Here is a 26,592-nt window from a genome sequence, read left to right on the forward strand (position 1 = left end):
ATTTACCAAAAGGAAAGCAATCAGCCACAATTTGCTACAAACACAGGGGTAGATTTTAAAAGGTGCGCACGGGAGTAAATTTGTTCGCCCAACCCGGCGCAAACAAATTTACTCCCGATTTTATAACATGCGTGCAAGGCTGCCCGAGGCAGGCGTAACTTGCGCGCGCTGGTGGGCTTCCGGCGCCATGTTCTGGTCCAGGGGCTGGTCCGTAGGCCGCGGCCACACCCCCAGAATGCCCCCGGAATGCCCCCTGATGACACGCTGGCCCCAACACGCCCCCCAGGAAAGCCCTGGGACTTGCGCGCGCTGCCGAGCCTATGCAAGATAGGCCGGGTGCGCACAGGGGATGGAAGGGGCAGCTTTTCGGGGGTTATGCGTGTAACCCTTTGAAAATCTGCCCCACAGTATCTTCCCTCCATGTAGGGTACCACTCTGATACTCAATGCCTTGAAAATCATTTATCTGCAGTGTGCACTTTTGTATAGCATCACATGTGGAACAATGAAAACAACAGAAAGATGACAGAAGTAGGAAGTGAGCAAATAGGACAGAATAATAAGATGGCAGGTTATCTGCTGTAAAGAAATGTATATGAAAGCACAGAAGACCAGCCACAAAAGGGTATGGTCATCAACCAAGTAACTGTTTGCATTTACAAACTCTTATGTTTTGTACTTGTGTTAATAAATTGGAACACATTTCCTTAAAATTCAAGGTGGTTTGCTGTACGGATGCCTCACTGCACCCCCATCAGGAGATTAGGTTTTAGATCCAGACTATGTCAGGCCGATGCAATACAGATGTGCTAAGAACACGCGTCCAAACGGAAGCACTTTTTTTTAACGCGTGCACAATCACCTCTCCTAGGGTGCTCGATGCAATAGGTAAATGAGCCGCCATGCCAAAAAGGACGCGCTGGGGATAAAGTGTGCGTCCCTAGTGTGTCCATGGCATCGAGCGCTGAGCACTGGATGTGACTCATTCCCAATGTTGGGAGCTGGGCCAGATTTAAGATTATGGCACTCATAGGCAGAGGGCTGAGGATGGGGGGGGGGGGGGGGGGAGGGGGGAGGGAGGGTTGTTTGCCCAGCAAATCAGAAAACAGTAGGGGAAGTCCCGGTTTTTTGGGTGCCTTCAGAATATGGGACCCTAGGCACATGCCTAAAATTTGGCCCTGATTGAGACCAGCAGCAATGGAAGAGCTCTGGGAGCCACATGCACAGCCAAAAGTAACTGAGCCAGCTATCCGTATCACGCTGTCTTCTCCTTTCTCCTCCACTTGCTTACAGGCCTATAAAGCGCGGCCGCGGTTACCCTGTTTCTAACCCGCTTTGTACCCACTATTTGACCGCGTAAGTCTAACCCGCGATTCACTATCCGTTTTCACCAATCCTTACTGCTTCTTTAAATCGACGCGTATCCCTTTCCGCCCGCGGCATGAATATGATATGTAAACGATCGGATTAGCTATTCCCTCCCCTACAGTAATGTGCGGCCCGATTATCGCCTTTTTAACCAACTGTTTTGCCGCGTCTTTAACCCGCTAATTTACCGCCTACCCTGACCCTGGCGTTAGAGGGATGTGACAGCAATAGGCAGGCTCCGGTCAAATAAGTGGGTGGGTTGGAGCAAGCGAGTAACATGGTGTGGCCTGGTTCTCCTACGCTCGGGCCTGGTTCTCCTACGCTCGGGCATCGGGGATTGCCAGTCCTCTCTCCCCCCCTCCTGAAGCAAGGCGGAGGGTGAAAATCGACTCGACATGTTATTAAAGCAAATAGAAATTGTAACAAAAGTAAACTTACTGCATGCTTCCAGCAGCCCCAGTCCTCCCGAGGCGCCCACCGTGGCTCCCCTGCCTCCCGGGGGCAGCCGACGGCGAAAGCGGCTTCCAGCAGCCCCGCCGGCGAAGGTGCATGAACGCACGTCCAATTTGGGCGCTCAAGGCAGCGAAGGCGCATGAGCGCACGCCGTGACCTGAGCGCCCGGATGGACGTCCGAGGTCACGGCGTGCGCTCATGCGCCTTCGCTGCTTGAGCGCCCAAATTGGACGTGCGTTCATGCACGTCCAATTTCCAGCAGCCAGCGGGGCTGCTGGAAGCCGCTTTCGCTGCCGGCTGCCCCCGGGAGGCAGGGGAGCCGCAGTGCGCGCCTCGGGAGGAGGGGAGAGAGGACTGGGGCTGCTGGAAGCATGCAGTAAGTTTACTTTTGTTACAATTTCTATTTGCTTTAATAACATGTCGAGTCGATTTTCGCCCTGCGCCTTGCATCGGGAGGGGGGAGAGAGAGGACTGGAATCCCCGATGCTCGAGCATAGGAGAACCATCCACTTCCTGGTACTTGTCATTTCAAATGTCATTTGAAATGACAAGTACCAGCGCACCCAGGATACTGTATAGGCGCTGTATAGCGCTCTATACAGTAAAATGGATTGCGCTTCATGGACACGGCTTGCATTTGTGTCTAATTTAAATACTGTATCGAGTGGTATGTGATCCGAACTGCACGTGCAGCAAACGAGCGGGCGCCCGGCACTGCTGCACTTTTTCTTACGCACCCTTACTGTATCGGCCTGTTAGAGAGAGAACTGGCCTATTGTGGCGAGTTCATGTGTCTCTCCACCTTCCCTCCGCCTTTGTTTTAAAATTTGGAAGATAAACGTTTGGGGCTCTCACTACTTCCCTAGCTCTGCTTCTGTCCATGACTCCTCTCCATGCCTCTGCAGGCTGGTGTGCCACCCATCATTCAGGCCGATTCAGTACGGTGCGCTCAGGCCAAGCGCACCGTTAGCCCCCGTTTGGGCGCGCGTTTTCGACGCGCTATTATTACCCCTTATACAGTAAGGGGTAATAGCGAGTGGAAAAATCGCGTCCAACCCCCCCCCCCCCCCGAAACTAATAGCGCCCGCAACATGCAAATGCATGTTGCGGGCGCTATTAGTTATTCCCACGTGATCCAGAAAGTAAAATGCGCAGCCAAGCCGCACATTTTACTCTCAGAAATTAACTCCTGCCAAAGGCACCGGGAAAGTGTACAGAAAAGCAGAAAAAACTGCTTTTCTGTACCCCCTCTGACTTAATATCATAGCGATATTAAGTCGGAGGCCCCAAAAATAAAAAAATCTGCTCGCGGCCCGTGGGTTGGAAAACGGACGCTCAATTTTGCCAGGGTCCGTTTTCCGAACCCGTGGCTGTCAGCGGATTCGACAACCAACGCCAGTAAAATTGAGCGTCGGCTGTCAAACCCACTGACAGCCGCCGCTTCTGCCAATAAGGAGGCGCGGGTCCTCGTTTGCATACAGAACCACGCACCCAGGAGAGTGGCCTGGGCGCGTGTCGGGAGAGCGGGCGCTCGCCTCAGAGGGCCGGCTCTCCCGCGCATTTTACTGAATCGGCCCGATTGTTTATTAATATAGATGGACCTTGGGCTTTAAAAGGTTGGGAAACACCAAGTTAAGGCTTAAAACTCAGGAGTTGGAGTAGTACAGGTACATATTAGGGGAGGAGGAGGGATAAGGTACTGAGAAACACCAATCAAGAAACAAATGGATTGGCAGTCATACCTGATTAGCATAATGTGACCAAACCATGTGCAGAAAGAATGGGATGCAAGAGTGCAAAGAGGGATAGAACTGACAGAAAAACAGAAGTCTAGATCAAATCTCAACAGTACGAATCTTTGCTAAGATGCACATGACCGAAGTATTGTCCAGTTCTGTAGGCTGCTGCCCCACTGAAGGAACACAAGCCAGAGCAGAGGCAACCCATAAGTGGCCTACGAGATATTACCTAAGAATTTAAATATCCACAAAGAATATGGAGGCAGGGCATGCAAATCTCTGATGAATATTCATTGCCAATATCCTGAAAGCCCAAGTGGATGGGGGTCCCTAGCACAGGTTTGGGAACCACTGCCCTAGAGAGAAAGCTGGCATGTTTTTGTTTTCATTTGCCATCCTAGACCCATTGCATTTGCTGACATAAGTCCCATCCCCTCTCCCTCAGCCCAGGACTCCGGGGTTACCAGGCACAGCAGCAGCAGCAGCCCATTGTAAATAAGCCGTACACGCTCAAGCCCCACAGGTTTTCTGCTTAGACAGGAAAGCCACATGCAGGCGTATAAGGACACACTAGCTTGCAGGCACTGCACTAGCAGACAGCAGTCAGGTGCTGGGCTGCCCCTACATTCTAACTTCCAGCGTTTGTAAGGGAGAGTAAGACGGAGAAGAAAGAGTAAGCAGAGCCACAGGAGGTGTTGTCAGGGCAGCAGGTGGATTTTGCTGTGCTGCTTCTCTGATAGTGGAAGCCCTGGCTAGAGCAGAATGATGGAGGCTTAAACCATCCCAAGGGTACAAGCAGCACACAACAGTTAAGTATTTTCTAAGGGGAGTGGCATGACATGAGGATGATAGGATAATGATCTGAACTGGTCACTATCAAAGGCCAGAAGCTGGACTCCGAGGCATGTTGATCTGACCCACCAGGGCATTTTTTATGTTCTTACCTTGAAGTACTGCTTCACAGAAAGGATGAAAAATACATAGAACAGCCTGCCAGTGGAAATGTATTTTATTTCAGGCTTTATATGGAATAATAACCAGGTCCCCTTACAGGCAAAAGTTTGTCAGATGATAGGTGTATAAATCAAAACAAAACACAAGAAATGACTGCACATCCCTATGAAATGGGACTTGCAGAGTTACAAGCGGTGATGAAAACTATTACAATAGATGACTCTAGCAATCAATTTCTGTCTTTCAATGAAGGCAAGAGCATAGCAGAGCCTCAGAGTAGTTTTCAAGATGGTCTTGAAGCCATAGCTAGTCCCAGTCTAGTTTTCAGGCTAGCCACAATAAATATGTATGAGAGATATGCATATATTGGATTTAATGTATTCAAATCTGTATCATGTATATTTCTTACAGATATCCTGAACCGCTGCAAGTTTAATTGAACTTTGTGGGGTGAGCACACAGCACGTTATGGGTTGTACTCTGCACTCAAATCAAAACAAGTATTGAAGAGTATCCATTTTCAGCATTTTTTAAATCAAAATTTAATTGAAAGCACTTGCATTAAAAGCAATTACAAATTACACCATGAAATCAGCTCATTTCACTGCAGTTTTTCCTGTTTTGAATATGAACCACGTATACTGTAACAGATCTGCAGAAGCAAGACTGGCAAATTACCACAGCTTGCTGAAAGCTGCAAAATATACAGCAGCAAGGGGTCCAGTACACACTGATCATGTTTTACTCTACTGAACAGAAGGAACTTTAGTACATGCGGGTTTGGCTGGAGAGATGCCAGCCTGCGAGAGCTTTGCTGCACAAAAGCCATTCTGGCAAGTTAGAGTGGTACATTAATACTGCTGGATGCTAATATATTTGCCAGTGCTCCTGTGACCTGATCTTCCTTTCTTAGCATGACCAAGAGTTGTGAGCAAGGTGTAGTGGTAATGCAGACGAGCTACAGACACTAGCGCAGGGCTTCCCACAATAAATATGCATGAGATAAAGGTGCATATCCTAAGTCTCCAATGCAAGGAAACTTCTCTTATGCATATTCATTGTGAATATCCTGAAAATCTGACCAGAAGGGCTGATTTGGGAAGCAGTACACTAGGAGAAGTGTCAGTAGAAAGCAGAAAATCCTTATTGGAACAATGCTTACTACTTGACCAAAAAAAAAAAAAAAATCAACTGGCTGACAAATCTCTATGGTATGAATAAACTGCATAAACATCCGTTCTCATTATACTGTCTGATAATGTATTCCATATAACAAATGGAGATCATCATCCAGGCAGAATATATGAACAGGTTAGCTAAAATAACTAAAACTATGGGGCGAGACTTACTTTCCGAACGCTAAGTTTTGCTTTGGGCCAGTAGTTTCCTCTGGCTTCGTTGGAATTTCCTCTCATTGGAACTGGCTGCCTGGAATAAGGCACCATAAGCCTTCATTTGCAACAACCCAGTGATTTTTCTCTTCTATCTCCTTCCAGTGATAAGCTTCGGCTGGGGGCCATGCACCAGGGCTTGAAACTCTGGCAATCCTGGCTCCTAAATCTGACCACTACATGGTGCTGTTGCTAAATGACTGGGGGACTCTCCCACCAGTGCCTGTGAACATACGAGGCCGCTGCAATACCATGTGCTCAGGTGAGTGCACTGTTTAACCCGTGGTTGGATGCGGGTTATGGACGTGTGTCCACAACCCCTTATTCTATAAGTGGATTAGCGTGTCCAAAACACACATCCAACCCCCTACAAAACTAATAGCGCTCATCACATGCAAATGCATGTGATGAGCACTATTAGTTTTGTGGACACACAACCCCTTATTCTATAAGGGGTTGTGTGTCCACAATCCCTTATAGAAAAGCAAAAAATGCTGCTTTTCTGTACATCCTACGACTTAATATCGTAGCGATATTAAGTCAGAGGACCCAAAAGGTTTAAAAAAAAAATGTGTGCCAGTGGTCAGGTTAGGAAAAGGGACGCTCAATTAACAAATGTCCATTTTCCTAACCTGACCACTGGCACAATTTAAAAATTTTTTTTTTTAAACCTTTTGGGTCTTCTGACTTAATATTGCTACGATATTAAGTCATAGGATGTCTGTTTTCCTACCCCCCCCCCCCCCTTACAGCCACCTCTCCTGTGTGCCCGCTGCCAAAGAGGAGCTAGGGGCACACATTTGTCCCTAGCACCTCCTTGGCAGTGCAACCCCTCATTTAAATATTCGATCGTGTGCCCAGGAGAGGTGCTGGGCACATGTTAGGAAAGTGGGCGCTCAACACTGAGCGCTGGTTTGCCTCGCTGATTTATTGCATCAGCCCCAAAGCGCTCTATCATCTCTTACCAAGCTCTGTTCTTACGGAACGCACGGGCTCCCGAGATCCGGCTTGAGGACAACTATCTAAAATTAGGAAAAAAGTTGTCATGGCTTTTTAATCAGGCTTTTAACAAGTAATGGTAGACCATTAGTAAATGTTTGGGTTTTTTTTTTAGGTATCTCTGCTCTTATTGCTATATATTTATTTTACTGGTTTTCTGTGGTAGTAGCTTGTTAATTTAATGTTTTTTATTATTTTATTTCTATTTTTTTGTTTTTAGAAGTGTAAAATGCTTTGATTTATATAAAATGGCAATATACTAAGGTTAAAGAAACTAAACTGCCTCTGTGGCATCTAGACAGCATGGGGATCAAACCTAGGTCCACAACATTGTGGTGGGAAGCACTGCCACTCAGTTGCTAAGTCAGCCTCCTGGGTCTACTCATTTTGCTGAATTACATTTCTCTCTCTAGAGCAGAACACAGAGGGGCAGATTTTAAAACCTGCGCGTGGGCGCAGATTTCTTCGCGCAACCCAGCGCGAACAAATCTACGCCCAATTTTATAACATGCGCGTGCAGCCGTGCGCATGTTATAAAATCCAGGGTCAGCGCGCGCAAGGGGGTGCACAATTGTGCAACTTGCACGCACTGAGCTGCGCAGCCTGCCTCCATTCCCTCCGATGCCACTCCGAAATCGGAGCGGCCTCGGAGGGAACTTTCCTTCAAACCCCCCCCCCCCTTCCCTTTGTGGAAGAAGTTACACGCGCTGATCCCGGGTACAGTGGCAAACGGCCGCTGTGCCTGGAGGCTCAGGCCACGCCCTGCCCCACCCCCAGACCACCCACACCCCACCCCTTTTTGCAAGCCCTGGGACATACAAGCATCCCGGGGGGCTTGCGTGCGCCGCCGAGCCTCTGCAAAATAGGCTCGGCGCGCGCAGGGGTTTGATTTTTTTTAAGGGTTACGTGCGTAACCCTTTTAAAATCCACCCCAGAGTTTTTACCCGCACTTGAACACACTTTTAGTGAGTGTAAACCTTACCTGCCCTAATAGGACTTAGGGCACACTAACTGGATGTTAGTGCGCCCTAACAAAAGAATGTTACCAATAAGTTAAAAAGTGTCAATTAGGGGAGCAGTTTGTTAGCTAGAGGTCTGGTTCTGCATTCCCACTGGCTGTCTCCTTAGAAGCAAACAAAATCTTAGGAATTATTAGAAAGGGAATGGTAAATAAAACAGAAAATGTCATAATGCCTCTGTATCGCTCCATGGCGAGACCGCACCTTGAGTACTGTGTACAGTTCTGGTCACCGCATCTCAAAAAATATAGAGCTGCACTGGAGAAGGTACAGAGAAGGGCAACCAAAATAATAAAGGGGATGGAACAGCTCCCCTATGAGGAAAGGCTGAAGAGGTTAGGGCTGTTCAGTTTGGAAAAGAGATGGCTAAGGGGGGGATATGATAGAGGTTCTTTAAAATATGTGAATCGGTTATTTACTCTTTTGGATAATAGGACTAGGGGCCACTCCATGAAGTTAGCAAGTAGCACATTTAAAAGTAATTGGAGAAAGTTCTTTTTCACTCAATGCACAATAAAGCTCTGGAATTTGTTGTCAGAGGATGTGGTTAGTGCAGTTAGTGTAGCTAGGTTTAAAAAAAGGTTTGCATAAGTTCTTGGAGGAAAAGTCCATTAACTGCTATTAATCAAGTTGACTTAGGGAATAGCTACTGCTATTACTGGCATTGGTAGCATGGGCTCTGCTTAGTGTTTGGCTACTTGCCAGGAATTTGCAGCCTGGATTGGCCAACGTTGGAACAAGATGCTGAGCTTAATGGACCCTTGGTCTGACCCACTATGGCAATTTCTTATGGTCTTGGAGGAGAAGTCCAATAACTGCTATAAAGCAAGTTGACTTATGGAATAGCCACTGCTATTACTAGCATCACTAGCATGGGATATACTTAACAAGCCGTTAAGCCCGTTAAAACGGGCTACATCCCTCTGTCTCTCACCTCCCCCTCATTCTCTCTCCCCTCACTCTTCACCACCCCCCTCCCCCACCCACTCCTCTCCACCCTCCCTCTCCTCTCACTCAGTCCCCCCTCTCCCTCCCTCCCACTCACTCAGTCCCCCTCTCCCTCCCTTCACCCACCTCCATTTCCTCCCGGCGCCGTAAGCGCGACTTCCCGCAACCCTCACCCGGCTCCATTAACTCCTCCCGCTCCTGCCGGCAGATCTCGGGGGGGGGGCGCGGGAGTGACACCCCCCCCCCCCGAGATCTGCCGGCAGATCTGGGGAGGAGAAGCAGCGGCACCACGCGCGCGCGCGGCGCCGCTGCTTCTCCTCCCGCTCCTGCGGCCCCACCGCCATTTTTTTTTTTCTGATCGACATCCTTGCCCGCACATGCGCAGTAGAGCTGCGCTCTACTGCGCATTTGCGGGCCGTCGGTCACAGGCCATTTATAAGGTAGATGTTCTGGGTACTGCCAGGTACTTGTAGCCTGGATGCTGGGATCCTTGGTCTGACCCAGTATGGCAACTTATGTTCATTTTAACTCCCACGATATTTGCATAGCATTAGTTTACTGTATCCAGAGTTTTAAAAACTTTTAATCTGTTTCAGCACACAGTTTTAATTCACAGATAAGTGCATCGGCCAGTATATTTGCTCACATAGTTAAGGAAGATTTTCTGCTCAGCCACACCCAAAATGAATATAAGTTTTTTATTTTTATATTCCACTTTTTTTCAGCACTTCAAAGTGGATTACATTCAGGTACTGTAGATATTTCCCTATCCCCAGAGGGCTTACAATCTAAGTTTTTGTACCTGAGGCAATGGAGGGTAAAGTGACTTGCCCTAGGTCACAAGGAGCAACAGCGGGACTCGAACCCTGGTCTCCTGGTTCAGAGCCCACTGTTTTAAGCTGCTGAGGGGCAAAGGGTAAAACGTTCTGCTGGTCATAGGCAGAAAGCTATATTAGCACCATCTTTAAATCTATATAATAAAACAAAAAAGTGACTAGTCCATAATTTGAATTCAGAATATAACATTTTGTTCTGAGACTTCCATGTTTTATTTTTCCAATATTGAAAAGCATCTTGAAGTCCCAAGTTTATATGGCTACTATTTCATCTCCAAAAAGCAATTTAAGGAGAGAGAAAATTATTATTTTTTTAAATTGCAATGCCATTGCTTCCTTTGTAGTCCTTTGTGGTTTTGCTTCATTTTATATCGCAAGTGGTTAGAGTTTATATAAGGGCCTCTCCCTCCCGATCCATGTCACAGGATGTTAATGGCAGTTGCTGAGGCTGTCCTGATAAAGATCCACACGTGCCTCTTTATTACATTACCTCATTATGAGTCTAAGGACAACCTTTCATAAACTAGTGAAAAAAAGGTCCTCAATGATTTTGTCGGTTGTAACTGACAACTAGATTTCCTTCAACTTTTGCTGCAAGTAAGCCTCAGAAGCATGAATTTGTTGTGAAGGCTAAAGCAAATCCTTCTTAAAATTCTTCAGTTTGGTTGACAAGAAAACCGTGCAGGTTTTGTCTAAATCTAGGCAAAACCTGCACGCCTTCTAATTCAGGGAGACCATACCCAGATGAATACGTTGTGCTCACTTACCAGCAGATTGAGACAGAGACCAACTGGTTTGCTGTTGTCACCCCTTATATGCATCTATGTTGACCTCAGCCTGCCGGTATTCTCTATCTCTAGCAGATAAGCGAGCATCCGTGCTGTGGACTAAGAACTCATTAGAATGGGTGAACCAGGGAAAAAATGTTATTGTGACAGTTCCTAAGATAAGTCAGGTGCTTCCTCCCTCACTTGAACATAGCCTGACTCTAGCAGAATCTAAAAGACAGCTCCTGAAGTGAAAGCTTAGGCTCCCTCCCTCAGCTAAGCAGGGTCCAGACTAGAGAGTTACCAGTCTCCTGTTACTTGGTTTCCCCCTCCTGCCAACCCCCTTCCTTCCCCTCTCTAGCTCGCTTTGTTAGTTCTTCAGACAACCATCAAGGATGTCAAGGTTACATTTGTATTTATTTATTTGCTTTTTTATACCGACATTCAGCCGTGTGTTTTGGTGGACTGATCATCCAGCATAAGGACCTGGTTTTAAACCTGCTCAGCATGAGTAGTCTAGTAGGCCTTCCTCCTTGTCCCAGGTTAGAAAGAGTGCAGCCAAGTTTCTGAGAATCTACATATTATAATTCTTGTGACTCCAAATGGGTCACAGCATCCTTGGTATACAGCTCTCGGAAGACTGAGGCACAGACTATGTTAGAGCAGCTGTCACACATTCTGGTTTTCCAAGATGCCATTTCTTCTTAGTCTTACATATTGGTCCTGAGGAGGTCATAATTGTCTAAGGATGGACATTCTGGAGCCATATTGGCTACACTCATAAAGGCTTATGTGCAATTTGGAGAGTGATTGAGACTTGGGGCAATATAATAAAAAAAACATTTTCAGGTACATTCAAAGTAGAAAGCCTACTACGGAGTCAGTTGGACCATTAGATGATCAAGGACTAAAATAGGCACTTAGGGATGACAAAGTCAATAGTAGAGAGACTAAATAAATTCTTTGCTTTCGTCTTCACCGAGGAAGATGTAAGATATATCCATGCCAGAAATTATATTCAAAGGTGATTCAGCAGAGCTGAATCAAATCTCAGTGTACATGGAGGATGTAATAGGGCAAATTCACAAACTAAAGAGTAAAGTCTTCAGAAGAATAACCATGTTAGTCTGGTGTGGAAAAAATGACAGGAGTCAGGTGGGACCTTACTGACTAACCAATTTATTGAAGCATGAGCTTTGAAGGACAGAGTCCATGCATTTGACAAAGTGGACTCTGTCTTTGAAAGCTCTTGCTTCAATAAATCGGTTAGTCTATTAAGGTACAAACTAAAGAGTAGCCAATCTCATGGACCAGACCGCATACATCCCAAAGTGCTGAAAGAACTGAAAAAATGAAATTGCAGATCTGCTATTGGTAATTTGTAAACTACCATTAAAATTGTCTATGGCACCTGAAGAGTGGAGGGTTGCCAATGTAATGCCAAATTTTAAAAAAGGATCCTGGAGTGATCCAGGAAACCACAGACCAGAGAGTCTGTCCCAGGCAAAATGGTAGAAACTATCACAAAGAACAAAACTACTAAATATACATAGATAGGCATAGTTAAATGGGGCAAAGCCAATATGGATTTAGCCAAAGAAAGTCTTACCTTACCACTCTACTACATTTTTTGAGAATATACATAAATATGTGGATAAAGGTGAGTCAGTTAATATAATGTATTTGGATTTTCAGAAAGCATTTAACAAAGTCCCTCATGAGAGAATTCTTAGGAAATTAAAAAGTCATGGTTTGGGGGCAGTGTCCTATTGTGGCTTGAGAACAGGTTAAAATATAGAAAACTGAGAACTAAATGGTACATTTTCCCAATGCAGAAACATTAATAGTGGAATGCCCCAACAATCTGTTCTAGGACCACTGCTTTTCAATATATTTATAAACGACGTGTGAGGTGATCAAATTTGCTGATGACACCAAATTATTCAAAGTTGATAAATCCCATGAGGATTGTAAGAAATTGCAAGACCTTGCAAAACTAGGAGACTGGGCATGCAAATGGCAAATTAAATTTAATGTGGACAAATGCAAAGTGATGCACTTAGGGAAGAGTAACCTAAATAATAGCTATACACTACAAGGTTCCACAGTAGGAGACATCTAGGTGTCATTCTCAATAATATATTGAAATATTCTTCACAGTGTGCAGCAATAACAGCAGGAGTCAAGAAAGCAAATAGAATGATAGGAATTATTAGGAAAGGAATGGAGAATAAAACAGAGAACATCAATGCCTCTGTATTACTCCATGGTACGACCTTATCTTGAATGCTGTGTGCAGTTCTGGTTACCACATCTCAAAAAAGATATAGCAGAATTAGAAAAGGTACAGAGAAGAGCAACCAAAATGATAAAGGGGATGGAATGATTCCCATATGAGAAAAGGCTAAAGAAGTTATGATTCTTCTGCTTGGAGAAGAGACAGCTGAGGGGAGATATGATAGAGGTCTATAAAATAATGAGTGTCGTGGAATGAGTAAATGTTAATCGGTTGTTTACTCTTTCAAAATGTACAAAGACTAGGAGACATTCAATGAAGTTACTAGGTGATACACTTAAAACTAATAAGAAGCAATATTTTTACTCAACACAAAATTAAGCTCTAGAATTTTTTGCCAGAGGATGTGATGAAAGCTATTAGTGAATCTGCTTTTAAAAAAGGTTTGAACAAGTTCCTGGAGGAAATGTCCATAAAACCTTGTTCATGATGGAGTGGCAGAAATCTACTTCTTAACCCTGGGATAAGCACTATGGTATCTATCTACCTCTTGGGATTCTGCCAGGTACTTGTGACCTAGATTGGCCACTGTTGGAAACACAATACTGGGCTTGATGGACCTTTGGTCTGACCCAGTATGGCAAGACATGCTCTTCAGCAATATTCTCCTGGTGAAGCTTTGGTGTCTCTGCTTCTGATTTATTAGAAGAGAGTCTATCAAGGGTTTCATTTTTACTTCTTGAAGATGCAAGTGGTTACTCCTCCTTGTTATGGGAGACATGTGTTGAGTGAACCCTTGTCGTTTGATCCTGTTTTGGAGAGGTTTAACATATTAGGTCTCTGCTAAGGATTCCTGTTCCATCTTAGAGGCTGAATCCAGTTGGTCCCAATTCGATTCTGTTACAGATAATTCCCTGAGGTTTTTTTACATAGAAAACATTTTTTTTGCTAGTGGTGGTTGCTCAGGTCATAGAAATTTGGTGTTGCAAGCACCTTCTGGCAGAGTTTTTATTTAATTGGTGTCTATGGCTAGGGTTGGTTTTTATACGGTTCCTTCATTTCCACCAAAGATGGCCTTGTTTTTTTTTTGTTTTTTTTTTATTTAGGCAATTTGTTTGCCTTCATTCAGACTCTGCTGAATTCAGTCTGCTTCATGCCTTAGACACGAGGAGACTTCTGAGTTATCTCAAGATCACTAATGCTTTCAGCAGGGCCAGTCTTCACTATGTGCTACATTGTGAATTTTCTGCTTCTATGCAGGCAAGTTATTATTCATTTGTTAACGAGTCCTTCAGTTCTCTTACTTCCTTGATCGTCAGGACTGCTGGCAGTTAACATATAAAAAAAAGTAAACAAATAAATGAATGAATGTTGGTTGGTTTGAAATGAAGTTGCCCAGTTAGCTTTTTATAGATAATAGTGGTATATTGAGACCAGTATAGAAGCCTAATAGGGATGACATGAGCAAACGTGTTGGTCTCTATCGCTATCTGTTGGATGTAAGAGCAAGGGAAGAGGCCTCCTTTGCTGAGGAGGTATTAAGTGAGTTTAGCAGCTTTCTGCCCAGTTCAGGAGTAGCTTGAATAAATTCTGTTTGTCCAGACAGGTCTGGCCTGGATGATGAGGAAGACGACATTTAATCTTACCTGATACTTTATTTTCCTTGTCAGACCAGTCCAGAGCTCTCTCTCTACTACCAAATTTGTATTCTTGCCTTTTCAGTGCTCAATGCAACATACTGATGACTGCACTTCCATGTGTTCAGGAGGAGTTATGGTATGGTTGGAGTTGAACTTGCTTCTGTTCCTGTTTTTTTTACCTTTATGTTTTTTTTTACTCTAGGTTCTGGAAATCCCTCTGGTTATAGGGTATGTTGTCATTCCCTTCATACGGAGCACACTGTTAACCCACCATTGGACGCGCGTTTTTGACGAGCTAGCGTTATCCCTTATTCAGTAAGGGGCCGAAAATGCACGTCCAATCCCCCGAACATAATAGCGCCCTCAACATGCTGAGGGCCCTATTAGGTATTCCTGCACGATTCAGAAAACAAAATGTGCAGCCAAGCTGCACATTTTGCTTTCAGAAATTGGCACCTACCCAAAAGGTAGGCGCTAATTTCTTCGGGCACCGGGAAAGTGCACAGAAAAGCAGTAAAAACTGCTTTTCTGTGCACCCTCTGACTTAATATTCATGGCGATATTAAGTCGGAGGTCCCGAAGGGTAAAAAAAAGTAAAAAGAAAAAAAAAATTTGAAGTCGGCCTGCGGCTGTCCGGTCGAACACCGGACGCTCAATTTTGCCGGTGTCCGAGCCCGTGGCTGTCAGCGGGCTCAAGAACCGACGCCGGCAAAATTGAGCGTCGGCTGTCAAACCCGCTGACAGCCGCCGCTCCGGTCCAAAAGAAGGCGCTAGGGACGCACTAGTGTCCCTAGCGACTCCTTTTGCCTGTTTTTACCGCCGGGCCTCATTTAAATACAGAATCGCGCGCACAGGAGAGTGGGCGTTTGCCCGCTCTCTCGCGTTTTTACTGTATCGGCCCGATAGCTTGTTACAGGTAATACTGGCAGGCTAAAGTCAGCATGGATGCCTATAAGAGGTGACATCAGCAAACCTGTTGGTCTGTCTAGCTGGTGAGCATAACCTATTTGTCTGGATTCAAGCAAACTAAATTAATAGGTAAGATTACATTTCTCCATATACTACATATTTAGGGGTAGATTTTATAAAACTACGCCCGCGCAAACAAAAGCCGCATGTATCCTATAAAATCCGGGGTCGGCGCGCGCAAAGGGGTGCACATTTGTGCACCTTGCGCGCGCCGAGCCCTGCGCGCGCTGTCCGTTCCCTCCGAGGCCGCTCCAAAATCGGAGCGGCCTAGGAGGGAACTTTCCTTCAGCCTCCCACCTTCCCCTCCCTAACCCACCCCCCCTACCTTTATCGCGAAAGTTATGCCTGCCCGAGGCAGGCATAACTCGCACACACTGGCCGTCCGCCACCGCGCGATTCCTGGCCCGGGAGCGATTTCGGAGGCCTCGGCCACGTCCCCAAAATGCCCCCGGGCCGGAACCACGCCCGTGTCCACGCCCCCGGAATGCCCCCGAATGACGTGCCCCCGACACGCCCCCTCCAGGAAAGCCCCAGGATTTGCACGCGCCGCCGAGCCTATGCAAAATAGGCTTGGCGCGCGCATAACTTATGCGCGTAACCCTTTTAAAATCTACCTCTTAATGAGGACAGAGGATGGTATAAATAGGATGCTTTTGGGGCAACTGCCAGATCATTTTTCTTTCATAGCCATAGTTCTTTTTCAGTTAAAATGTATGAGACTTAAAGACCTAAATATGTACACCTGGCCTAGAGAAGAGATACATTGAGGATAGGACAGACATTCAAATCCCTCAACAGTATAAATCAGGCATAGGAAATAAGAGTCTTGTTCAGGAGGAAAAAATGATGTAGAACAAGGAGTTCACAGTATGAAATTCTAAGGAGGTGGGCATTAAGGATCAGGAGCAAGAACAGAAAATATTTTTTCACAAAAGAGTGATGTAATGTGTGATAAGAAAAGAGAATCCCTAGTTGTGAAGAAGTGAGAGAAAAGCCAGGTATCTACCAGGGTCTATGGCATTACACCAGGAATGAATCTGGGCAGATTAGATGGGTCTTACAGTCTGTATCCATTGTTATATTCTGTATGTCTGTGTGGCTCCGTGACTGTCGATACGTAGGCTTCAATTTATGTGGGCAAATGCCACACAGTGGTAGACAGGCTACTCTGTAGACGCAATTATTGCTCCAATTACCATTCAGGTTAAATAATTTACCATTTAAAAATAAAATCTCTTCAACAATGGTAGAAGTTGGATTTATTACCCACCTTTCCAAATATGAAATTTAGCAAAGGCAGGGTGCAACAGTGAAATGGCTGCCTACAAGCCGGGTATATGCACCTTGACAATGAAAAGGTGCCTAACATTTTTATTAAACTAAGTCACTATTACTGCCCACTTTAGATAAATACCTTTTAACACCATGTAAGAATAAAACCATTTGTTAGGTTTTTTTTTGTTTTTTTTTATTGGGGACAAACACTATGGTTTACTTACATTCCATGGGGAGAAAAAATTCCAGCGTAAACAATGAACTGAAGCAGTACTTAACTTGCAAGGTTATCGTGCTTTATCTGGACCATATGCAAAAAACTTACTGCGCCCATTGCTGGGCGCAGTAACACAACATCAAAAGCAACACAGTTTATATATAAACATAGGTAAATTTTCCAGCCCTACATGGATATGTAATCAAACAGTATAAAGCACACAAGGAAAATCAATTTGCAGTTTTATATGCACCACACTGAGATCATATCGTGTAAAGCAGTGATAATTTGTGTGACGTACAGGTCTCATCTTTGAACACATAAAAAAAAATCTCAACTTCTGTTGCATAAAAAAACCCCTTAAGAACTTAAACAGTTTAGAATTCCTAAAGTATTCAATTTATTCAACCATTAGAGATTTAAGCTTATATTGTCCAAATGCCCAGGACTATTCTCTCTTAATCTAAGGTCACACAATTTGCTTCAATGAAACTATTTTTATTCTCCATTTTAATAAAAACCAAAAATAACCACATACATGGATATGATCCTTTCTAGTTAACTCACCTCAGTCACAAAGTTTCTAAACTGCGCTATATTAATAGATACAATTAAGAAACTTAAAATGCATCATTAAGGTGTTTTTAAATCAAAATAAAATTAACAAAAAATAAACTTATCACCAAGTAAAGAAAAAGCAACTGTTATGGTTTAGATACTACAGAAGACGGTAGGTGCTGTAGTAGTCTAAAACAGGAAAGTTACATTGAACAGGAAGCATTTGATTTTCTCTGGTGCTCTCTGACTTGGGTCCAGTCAAATGCCCATCAGGCAGTGCTGTCCAGTGTTTGTCCCGAAGTGTTTGAGTTAGCCGGTTTGAGGAGAATCACTTTCCAATTCTGGTTTCACACATCTAGGACAGAAACATGGAGCTTTTTAAAAACAGAGCGCAGCATAGCACTATATCCTCCGTCTGGCAAGAATGAAATGAAGCTTTGCCATTCATTTGAAGGTTGCCAGCTTCCCTCTTCAACCAATAACTTCGGGCTCCTCAGAGGGATATTTGAAAGGTATCTATGACTGGCAGGATGTCCAGAAATCAACAGCCATAGAGGATTGTATGACGTGTAAAACATCTAGATCTGGATATATTAACTGTTATGTGGTTGTGGCATAAAGACGGCGCATTCAAATTATTAAAAGCTTAAAGAAATAAAAATATATAAAATAAACAGTCTTGGCAACATTGCTCTAATCACAAGCCTGAGACCCCATTCATTAGTTTGTTTTTGATTTTATTGTATTTTTTTTTTTCAGAATGAATTAGATGGTGAAATTGTTTATGTTTGCCAGTGTTATTTAGATTTTATTTTCTCAACGTTCTGACTTTTGAAATTGGTTAAATTGTTTTAATTTGTATTTTTGTTCATTCTGTAAGCTCTTATGATCTGAAAGAATATAAATGGAGTATAAAACAAAAAAATCTGTTAAGTTTTGTGATTTTCTGATGGCTTGTACAATGCAACTGCAAGGGCATGAGCTGTTCTCCCCAGTTGAAACTCATGGATGACCAAAAGAACTGAAAAATATTAATACAATAAGTTAGTAAACCCTCCAAAAATTCTGAAAACATTGGAGAAATATCAGATGCATTAATTAGGGCAAGTTGACCCAGTCTGGTGGGTGAAATAATAGAACAGGAATTGACAAGGTAAGCTGAAATCCCCATTCCACTTTGCTCTCCTCCAAGTCTGTACCATTGGGACATACCAAAGCAGTAGCTTATTGGGTGGCAACTGAAATTACTCACTTGTCTAGTCTAAAGTTTTCAGAAAATGAAGTTCACCACTCACATGCTTTACAGATTTGCTCTGACCCCTCTGCAACAAATACAGAAACTACTTGAACAGAATGTATTCTTATAAGCACTGACGCCTGTACCTATAAACTTTGTACACCACCGGAATCTAGTTCCTTACCTATCTAGAGATGGCAGGTTTTAAATTCATTACTCTTTTACTAATTGCATAGCACAGTGCTTCCCAGACCTGATCGTGTGCGCCATGGAAAAGTCATCAATGCCTGACACTCAGGTCCAGACCAGCGCCTGGGCTCTTCCCTCAGGACTTCACAGCATTAAGAGACACGAGCCATGACTCAAACGTGCAGAAGCTCCTTTCTGTCGAAGTTTGTAGTCATACATGCCTCTCCTTCTTCGCTTACAGCACGAGCCCCAGAGTGTGGAAATTAATGGTCATTGATAGCTGGGCCCCGCTTTGTGAAGCACACGTTATTTATTACACTCAGCACCTCCACCATTTCTCCTTCCCGAGCATCCTCCCTTGAGTTCTATCCCCAGCCTGAGCGACATGGGGATTGTGTGCACTGAGCCCTGGATGTGTTGATTCGGCCTGAGCAGCAGAAGGTGCTCTGGTAGCCACACGTGGCAGCTAAGATAACGGAGCTAGATGCCTGCCCCAAACCCCACAAATTTCTGGATGTAGAGGGAGTTCAGAGTTCATGAGTGGGGAGATCTTTTCATGGCAAGGAACTGAAGAGATTGGATAGAGAAAGTAGTCCACATGTGGTGAGGAGAGGAAGGTAGGGAAGGTGCAAGACTCCATAGGCAATAAGGAGTGGAGAGAGCAGGAGCCTCTGCAGAGTGAGAAGCTGGGATAGGTGGGCAATGTGGCCATATTAAGAGACAGCTGAGAGTGGAGAAAGAGGAGGAGGAAAAGGTCCTCAAAGTGAGACTTCCCTCTGACAGCCACAGGGCAAAACCGTGGCTGAACCCAAGGAAGTGTTACTGAAAAATGTGCTCAAGCTGTGGATAACCCACAAATTCAACTTGGACTTCATTTTTAAACTCCAGAGCAGCCATACAGCTGGCAAATTCAGCAGCATGGGTGTCTTCTCCATGCCCACGATGCCTATTCCACAGAGGCTGATGTGCCATACAACATTTTTTATTAATGTACATATATCTTGGATTTGAAAAGATTGGGAAACGCTGGCATAGCACCAACTGTTCTCTCTTTCAGAAAAATCATCTAAAATAAAAGTTTTATCCTTACAACACATTTGGCTGAGTTTTTGAATCAGGGCACAGCAGTTAAAACAACCTCCTGCTTTAAATCAAATTAGTGGTTACCTTTGGAAATGAACTTGGTAATGCAGAAATAAAAAAAACCCAATGAAAAAAAATCCTTTAATGCACTTGCTTCTAAGCAATCAAATGACAATTAAAAATAACTCCAATAATGACAAAATAAAGAATAAATAGAAGTCCCAAAAAAGTGAAATCTAGCTGGGACTTAGTTTAAGAACTGGAATCAATAACCCGACAGTCTTATAATTCTAAGATATCTGGACAAGACACCAGATCTTCCAATATAGTTTGTATTGACATCTTTGTGGGATATATATATAATTACTTGCACCAGTATGAAAATCTACTTATCGAACACACAACTTCCAAAAAATATACCAATTATAAAATAACTTTTCAACTTTCAGACCATTAGCTTGAGAGAACCTAAACGGATCATGCGCCCCCCCCCCCCCCCCCCCCTCCAAGAACGGCTGATGTTTAACAGTCTTTGAAACCATGGCTTCCTTGACCAATACAGTCTCGCTATTATCACCAATTATCAGGTTTTGCCTAGTCTGGCATTCATGCTCCACAAAGACAACATATTGCTTCCAAGGTTGTGCAAACAAGTCAGTACTTGCTGTTAGGGGTTCTGGGCTTCTAGTGTAAAATTGCCTCAATTTGGCATTGTCTTTTGTGGCCAACAGATCTAGGATGGGAGTTCCCCAACATATAAATTCATAACAGAATGATTCATCGTGGCGGCAATGCCGAGAAGAGGCATGGGGAGGACATAACCTGCTGACCATCACCGGCTGGAGCCCGGGTGAGGTGAGGTGAGGGAACCATGCGGCTGGGAACAGAGCGGTAGGAAGAGTGTTCTCCCTCCCTCGCCAGAAGGAAGATCAAGCTGGCTGGTGCCTGGGATTGAACCCACCCCCTGCTTGTCCCAGAGCCCGCTCACCGCCGATCAACACCCCAGCAGTAGTGCCGAGAAGTGAGGGGAGGACATCACCTGCCCGACCATCACCGGCTGGAGCCCGGGCAAGGTGAGGAGAGGGAACCGTGTAGCCGGAACAGAATGGGAGGAGAAACGTTCTCCATCCCTTGCCGGAAGGAAGATCAGGCTGGTCGGCACCTGCGGGACTGAGCCTGCCCAGAACCCACCCACTGCCGATCAATACCATGGCGGCAGCACTTTTCTATCTTGCTCCTCTTCCCTGATGACACAAGGAAACATGGAGCAAGAACACTTCATCACAGTTAAAATAGGACAAGGGCTACATGGAAACCTTATCCACCAAAACTGAACAGCAAACAAATAACCTAATCTACCCCACGAGAAACAATAACTCCTCAGCAGCTCACTCCTATCTAATGCTCACACTGTTTCTTCTGAATGTGCAGTCTATTTCTTAAAAAAACCCCTCTTATAAATGATTTACCTAGAGTTGAACCTGACCATCTTCTGCATTGCTGAAACCTGGCTGAACAATAAAGATAATGTACTTTTAAATTAAAATGAACACTCCAAATATGATGTCTTTCACTTCCCCAGACCTGAACACAAAGGTGGGGGCTTATTAATTATTAGAAGAAAAAAAAAAGAGCTCAAACTTATCCCATACAAAGTAGAAATTAACCCTTCCCCCCCATGAAGTGGCAATACCTAAATCACCACAAATTAACATTGGAACGGTAAACTGCCTCACCACTAATCGAAATAGTCACAAAGGCATTTCCTTCACCTGAGTCCACCCTCATTCGGGCCGATGCAGTAAAGCGTGATCAGGCTGAGCACACTGTTAGCCCCTGTTTGGCCGCGCGTTTTCGACACACTATTTTTACCCCTTATACAGTAAGGGGTAATAGTGCGTGGAAAACGCGCAGCCAACCCCCCCAAAACTAATAGCACCCGCAACATGCAAATGCATGTTGATGGGCCTATTAGTTATTCCCGCGCAATTCAGAAAGTAAAATGTGCAGTCAAGCCGCACATTTTACTCTCAGAAATTAACTCCTGCCAAAGGCAGGCATTAATTTCGGCCAGCACCAGGGAAGTGTACAGAAAAGCAGAAAAAACTGCTTCTGTACACCCTCCAACTTAATATCATAGTGATATTAAGTCGGAGGCCCCAAAAATTAAAAAAAATTAAAAATCTGCCCACAGCCTGGAAGACGGACACTCAATTATGCCGGTGTCCGTTTTCCGAACCCATGGCTGTCAGTGGGTTCGAGAACAGATGCCGGTAAAATTGAGTGTTGGCTGTGAAACCCGCTGACAGCCGCTGCTTCTGTCAAAAAGGAGGCGCTAGGGACGTGCTAGTGTCCCTAGCTCCTCCTTTTACCGCGGGCCCTCATTTGCATTTTTTGTTTTTCTGAATCGCGTGCCCAGGAGAGTGGCCTGGGCGCGCGGGTTTTTCCCGCGCGCCCAGGCCACTCCCGCGGGTTTTTCTGTATCAGCCCGATTGTAGGTGACTAATCTACACGTTGACAGAACATCCAAATTCTCTGCCTGCGAAACCTTCTTAGAAACTATGGAAGCAATGGGATGGTCACAATTCATAACTAATCCACACAAAGCAGGCATATCCTAGATTTTATATTTGCCAATCACAACAATTGTATGATAAATACCTCTCACACTATACTGTCTTGGTCTGATCATCAATTACTAAAAGCAGACATAACCTTCCTCAACCCAACAAAACAAAACACAAATAACCACCATTCACCTTCAGGAAAAAGATAGAGCCAGATCTACTTGCAGAATCATCAAAAAATAAGCTTAGCGACTTCAACACCAATGCTTCCTTATCATTTGACATATGGGATATAATGATTAAAGATGTAGCCGATGACCTAAGCCCAACCCAAACAATCCAACTTGATAAATATGCCTCAAATCAAAATAAACCATAGTACAATGAAGATTTAAGATGCTATAAACAATCTTTGAGAAAATCTGAGAAACTTTGGCTGAAAAGCCCGACTTCTGAATCACTTGGAAAATAAAGATCACTCCTCTCTCAATACTGTGAGTTAATCAACAAAGCAAAAAAAGAATACTATGCCAAACAGATCCATGGGGTAATCTACTTTAAATTACTCTTTGATGTCCTTAAACACCTAATCAAGGATCCATTTTCCTCAATCTCAAGAAACTGCTCATCAAAGAAAGCCTGCAACGATTATGCCAATCATCTGTTGGAAAAAATAACTAGACTAAAATCTCAACTCCCTACCTGCTCACCAAACACAGAAGATGAAGAAAAACATCGACCAGCTAAATAGATCTTCCTAGGTCCATCGACCAGCTAAATGGATCTTCCTAGGTCATTACCTTACATACCAACAGACTAGTGTTCAGGCTTGCACTCCAACTCGACAGAGGATAAATCTAATTTAGCTCTGTTCTTACCCTTAGTTAATTCAATATTCACTCAGATCGTTAGCCAGTCTTCTCTGGCCCCACGAAAAAATCCTTTTATTTATTGTTACGTTGATCCTGTTCCATTGCTCCAAGTTTTCATCCCTGTTAAATGTAAAAGCATTCTTACATCCTAGTTATTGTTATACTGTAAACCGAATTGATATGTAATTTGCTACATGAATTTCGGTATATAAAAGTGTTAAATAAATAAATAAATGGACCGCTTTCAACAGAGTATCTAAACTACAAATTACTCAAATCACAATTAAAATAAAATCTGCAAATCATCCATGTGACCCTATTCCAGCTAGCTCTTTAAAACTAATACATAGCACTATCACTCCAACAATCACATCCTTAATCAATCAATCACTCTCAGAAGAATTAGTCCCTGACACTGCGAAACAGTGATAAAACCTATACTAAAAACTAATACCAGCAGTTATGAGAGTTGGGAAAATTACAGATCAATTTCCAACCTGCCCTCTCTCTCAAAAAAGCAGTTTAATCACAACTAGAAGACTATTTAGATGATCATCACATTCTACATCCAAATCAATTTGGGTTCAGGAACAATTGCTCAACCGAGACTTTACTCATATCCTTAATGGACCCCATACCACAGGGATTTAACAGCAGCAAATCCTGGTACTACTTGACCTAAGAGTAGCCTTTGACACTGTTGACCATATGCTACTTTGCTAACAGATGAAAAAAATTGGAACCGATAGCTATGTAATCAAATGGTTCACCTCCTTTCTATCAAAAAGGGCTTTCAAAGTCAAATTGGGCAACCATATGTCTGACACCTTCCAGATCGATGCAGGTGTTCCCCAGGGCTCAGCTCTCGGCAACTCTATTCAACATCAATATGCTCCCCCTGTGTAAATTACTATCTGATCTAGCAGTAAAAAACACTGAAATCATTGTTAAGAAGAAATTACCTATAGTGACTCCTCAAACACTTGACCTGGGTAACTTCAGTATTACACCCTCAGACCAAGTACTGGACTTAGGTATACAGACTGATGAGTTCCTAACAACGGATTAGCACATCAATAAATTAATCAAATCTGGCTATGCCAAACTGTGCTTGCTACATAGGCTGAAACCTTTGCTGTCTCACGCAGACTTCCGCATGGTCCTGCAGACTCATCTTCTCAAACTTAGACTACTGTAACTCACATCAACTCGGAGTAGCCAACTACCTTCTAAAAAAAACTACTATTACTACAAAATGCTGCTGCTAGTCTATTAACAGGATCGAGGAACTTCGATCTCATTTCACACTCTCTAATAGCTCTTCACTGGCTACCTGTACAATCCCAAATCAACTGTAAAGCCTTAACATTAATACACTTCTCCATCCATTTTAACAACTCTGGTTTGGTAGGGGTAGCTCTACAAGCCACAGAGATCATTAAGATCTCAAAACATTACAGAATACTCATCTAACAAAAATAAGAGACTGTGTATTCTCAATAGCAGGCCCAAAACTAAGGAACTCTCTACCTGAAGCTCTACAACTGATTCCAGAAACAAAGAAATTCAAACATGACTTAAAAACATGGACCGATCTGCCCCTGCCTAAGAGGCACTCTTTACCAGCCAGTCATCTAGATAAGGGAAAACATGCACTCCAGCCGGCGGAGAGCCCCCACCATGGCCAGGCATTTTGTAAAGACGTGGGGCCGACGCTAGCCTGAACAGCAACACTCTGTCCTGGAAGTGCTGTTTTCCCACAACAAATCTGAGATAATTCCTGTGACTTGGGAAGATCTCAATGTGAGTGTATGTGTCCTTTAAATCAAGGGAGCACAGTCGGTCTCCTTTTTGCAGGAGGGGAATCAGGGTGCCCAGGGAATCCATATTGAACTTTTATTTTTTGAGAAACATGTTCAAGGCCCTCAGGTCTAGGATGGGATGCCATCTCCCTGTTCTCTTTAGAAGTAGGAAGTGCTGGAAGTAGAATCCCTGCCCTCTTTGCCTTGGTGGGACAGGTTTGACCGCTCTGGCCATTAAGAGGGCAGGCAGCTCCCATAACAGTACCTCCTGATGCATTATTGGCCCTCAAAATAGGCATAGAGAATTTGGCAGGACACCCAATAGGATCAACTGGTACCTTTGACGGACTATGGACAGAATCCACTGGTCCGAGGTTATATTGGGCCACTGATTTGCGAAGAACTGAAACCCATCCCTGACCGGGGGGGGGGGGGGGGGGGGGGGTTGGCCAGCGTCTCGGGTACAGGCAACTGGCTCAGGCTCTCTACGATCCCATCCATGATTTGCTGGGTAACCGGTTGGAGCTTGGGAGCTTGCTGCTGCCTGGGACGACTGCGAGAGCTCACCCTCTGAGAATGGGAGTGAGGGGCTGGAGGATAGTACTTCCTCTGGCGGTAGAAAGACCTCTTCTGACCCTGCCTCACAGACCTCCTGGCTGAGGAGAGTGGGCCTGAAGTGCTGGTGGAGAGATGCTGGAGGGTCTCATGGTGATCCTGCAGCTTGGCCACCACATCCTTCACCTTATCTCTGAAGAGATTCTCTCCTGTACACAGCAGGTCAGCGAGTCTTTCCTGTACCTCAGGTCGAAGATCCGAGGCCCGCAGCCATGCCATTTTGCGGGCGCCAATTCCCACTGCAGAGACTCTCTCTGCCATCTCGAAAACATCGTAGGTTGACCGAACCTCGTGTTTTCCACACTCCAGGCCCTGACGCACCAGCAATAAGGTGTTTTGCTGCTGTTAAGGCAGATGCTCGGCCACTTTCTGTACCTGTTTCCAGAGGTTGAGCGAGTATTGGCTCATGTAGAGCTGGTAGGAGGCAATGTGGGTAATGGAGCATGGTAACCTGTAACACGTTCCTCCCAAGAGCGTCCATCGCTTTATGATCCTTCCCCAGAGGCATGGGTCCAAAAGCGCTTGGCCCTCGTGAGAGCGGATTTGACCACTACTGACTGGTGGTGACAGCTGATGCTTTTCAAATCCAGTAGCATGTTGGATGAGAAAAACTTTATCCGCCTTCTTGTTTATGGGAGGTACTGTGAGGGGATGCTCCCAGATCCTCAGCAGCAACAACTCCTTAAAGATCTTGTGCACCGGGACTGCCACAATCTCTTTAGGAGCCTCCACGAACTGGAGGATTTCCAACATCTTATGCCTGGCGTCATCCTTCAACATTAACTGAAAAAGGATGGCCTCAGCCATCGCCCTCACAAAACCTGCAAAGGTCAGGTCCTCCGGTGGAGACCTTCTTCAT

General features: G+C 44.5%; 1 protein-coding gene across 3 annotated transcripts in view; it reads right to left on the reverse strand.

The window, feature by feature from the left end:
• Nucleotides 1-16,733: 16,733 nt before the first annotated feature.
• The window catches only part of STAU1 (staufen double-stranded RNA binding protein 1), a 191,496-nt gene continuing 181,637 nt past the window's right edge, over nt 16,734-26,592 (reverse strand). For all 3 annotated transcript variants that reach the window (XM_029611241.1, XM_029611239.1, XM_029611238.1), the window contains one exon: nt 16,734-17,723. In XM_029611241.1, the coding sequence (XP_029467101.1) occupies nt 17,678-17,723 (46 nt within the window). In that variant the 3' untranslated portion in view covers nt 16,734-17,677. The remainder of the gene's footprint in view (nt 17,724-26,592) is intronic.

This window comes from Rhinatrema bivittatum, chromosome 8, assembly GCF_901001135.1.
Source record: "Rhinatrema bivittatum chromosome 8, aRhiBiv1.1, whole genome shotgun sequence".
Lineage (NCBI taxonomy): Eukaryota > Metazoa > Chordata > Amphibia > Gymnophiona > Rhinatrematidae > Rhinatrema > Rhinatrema bivittatum.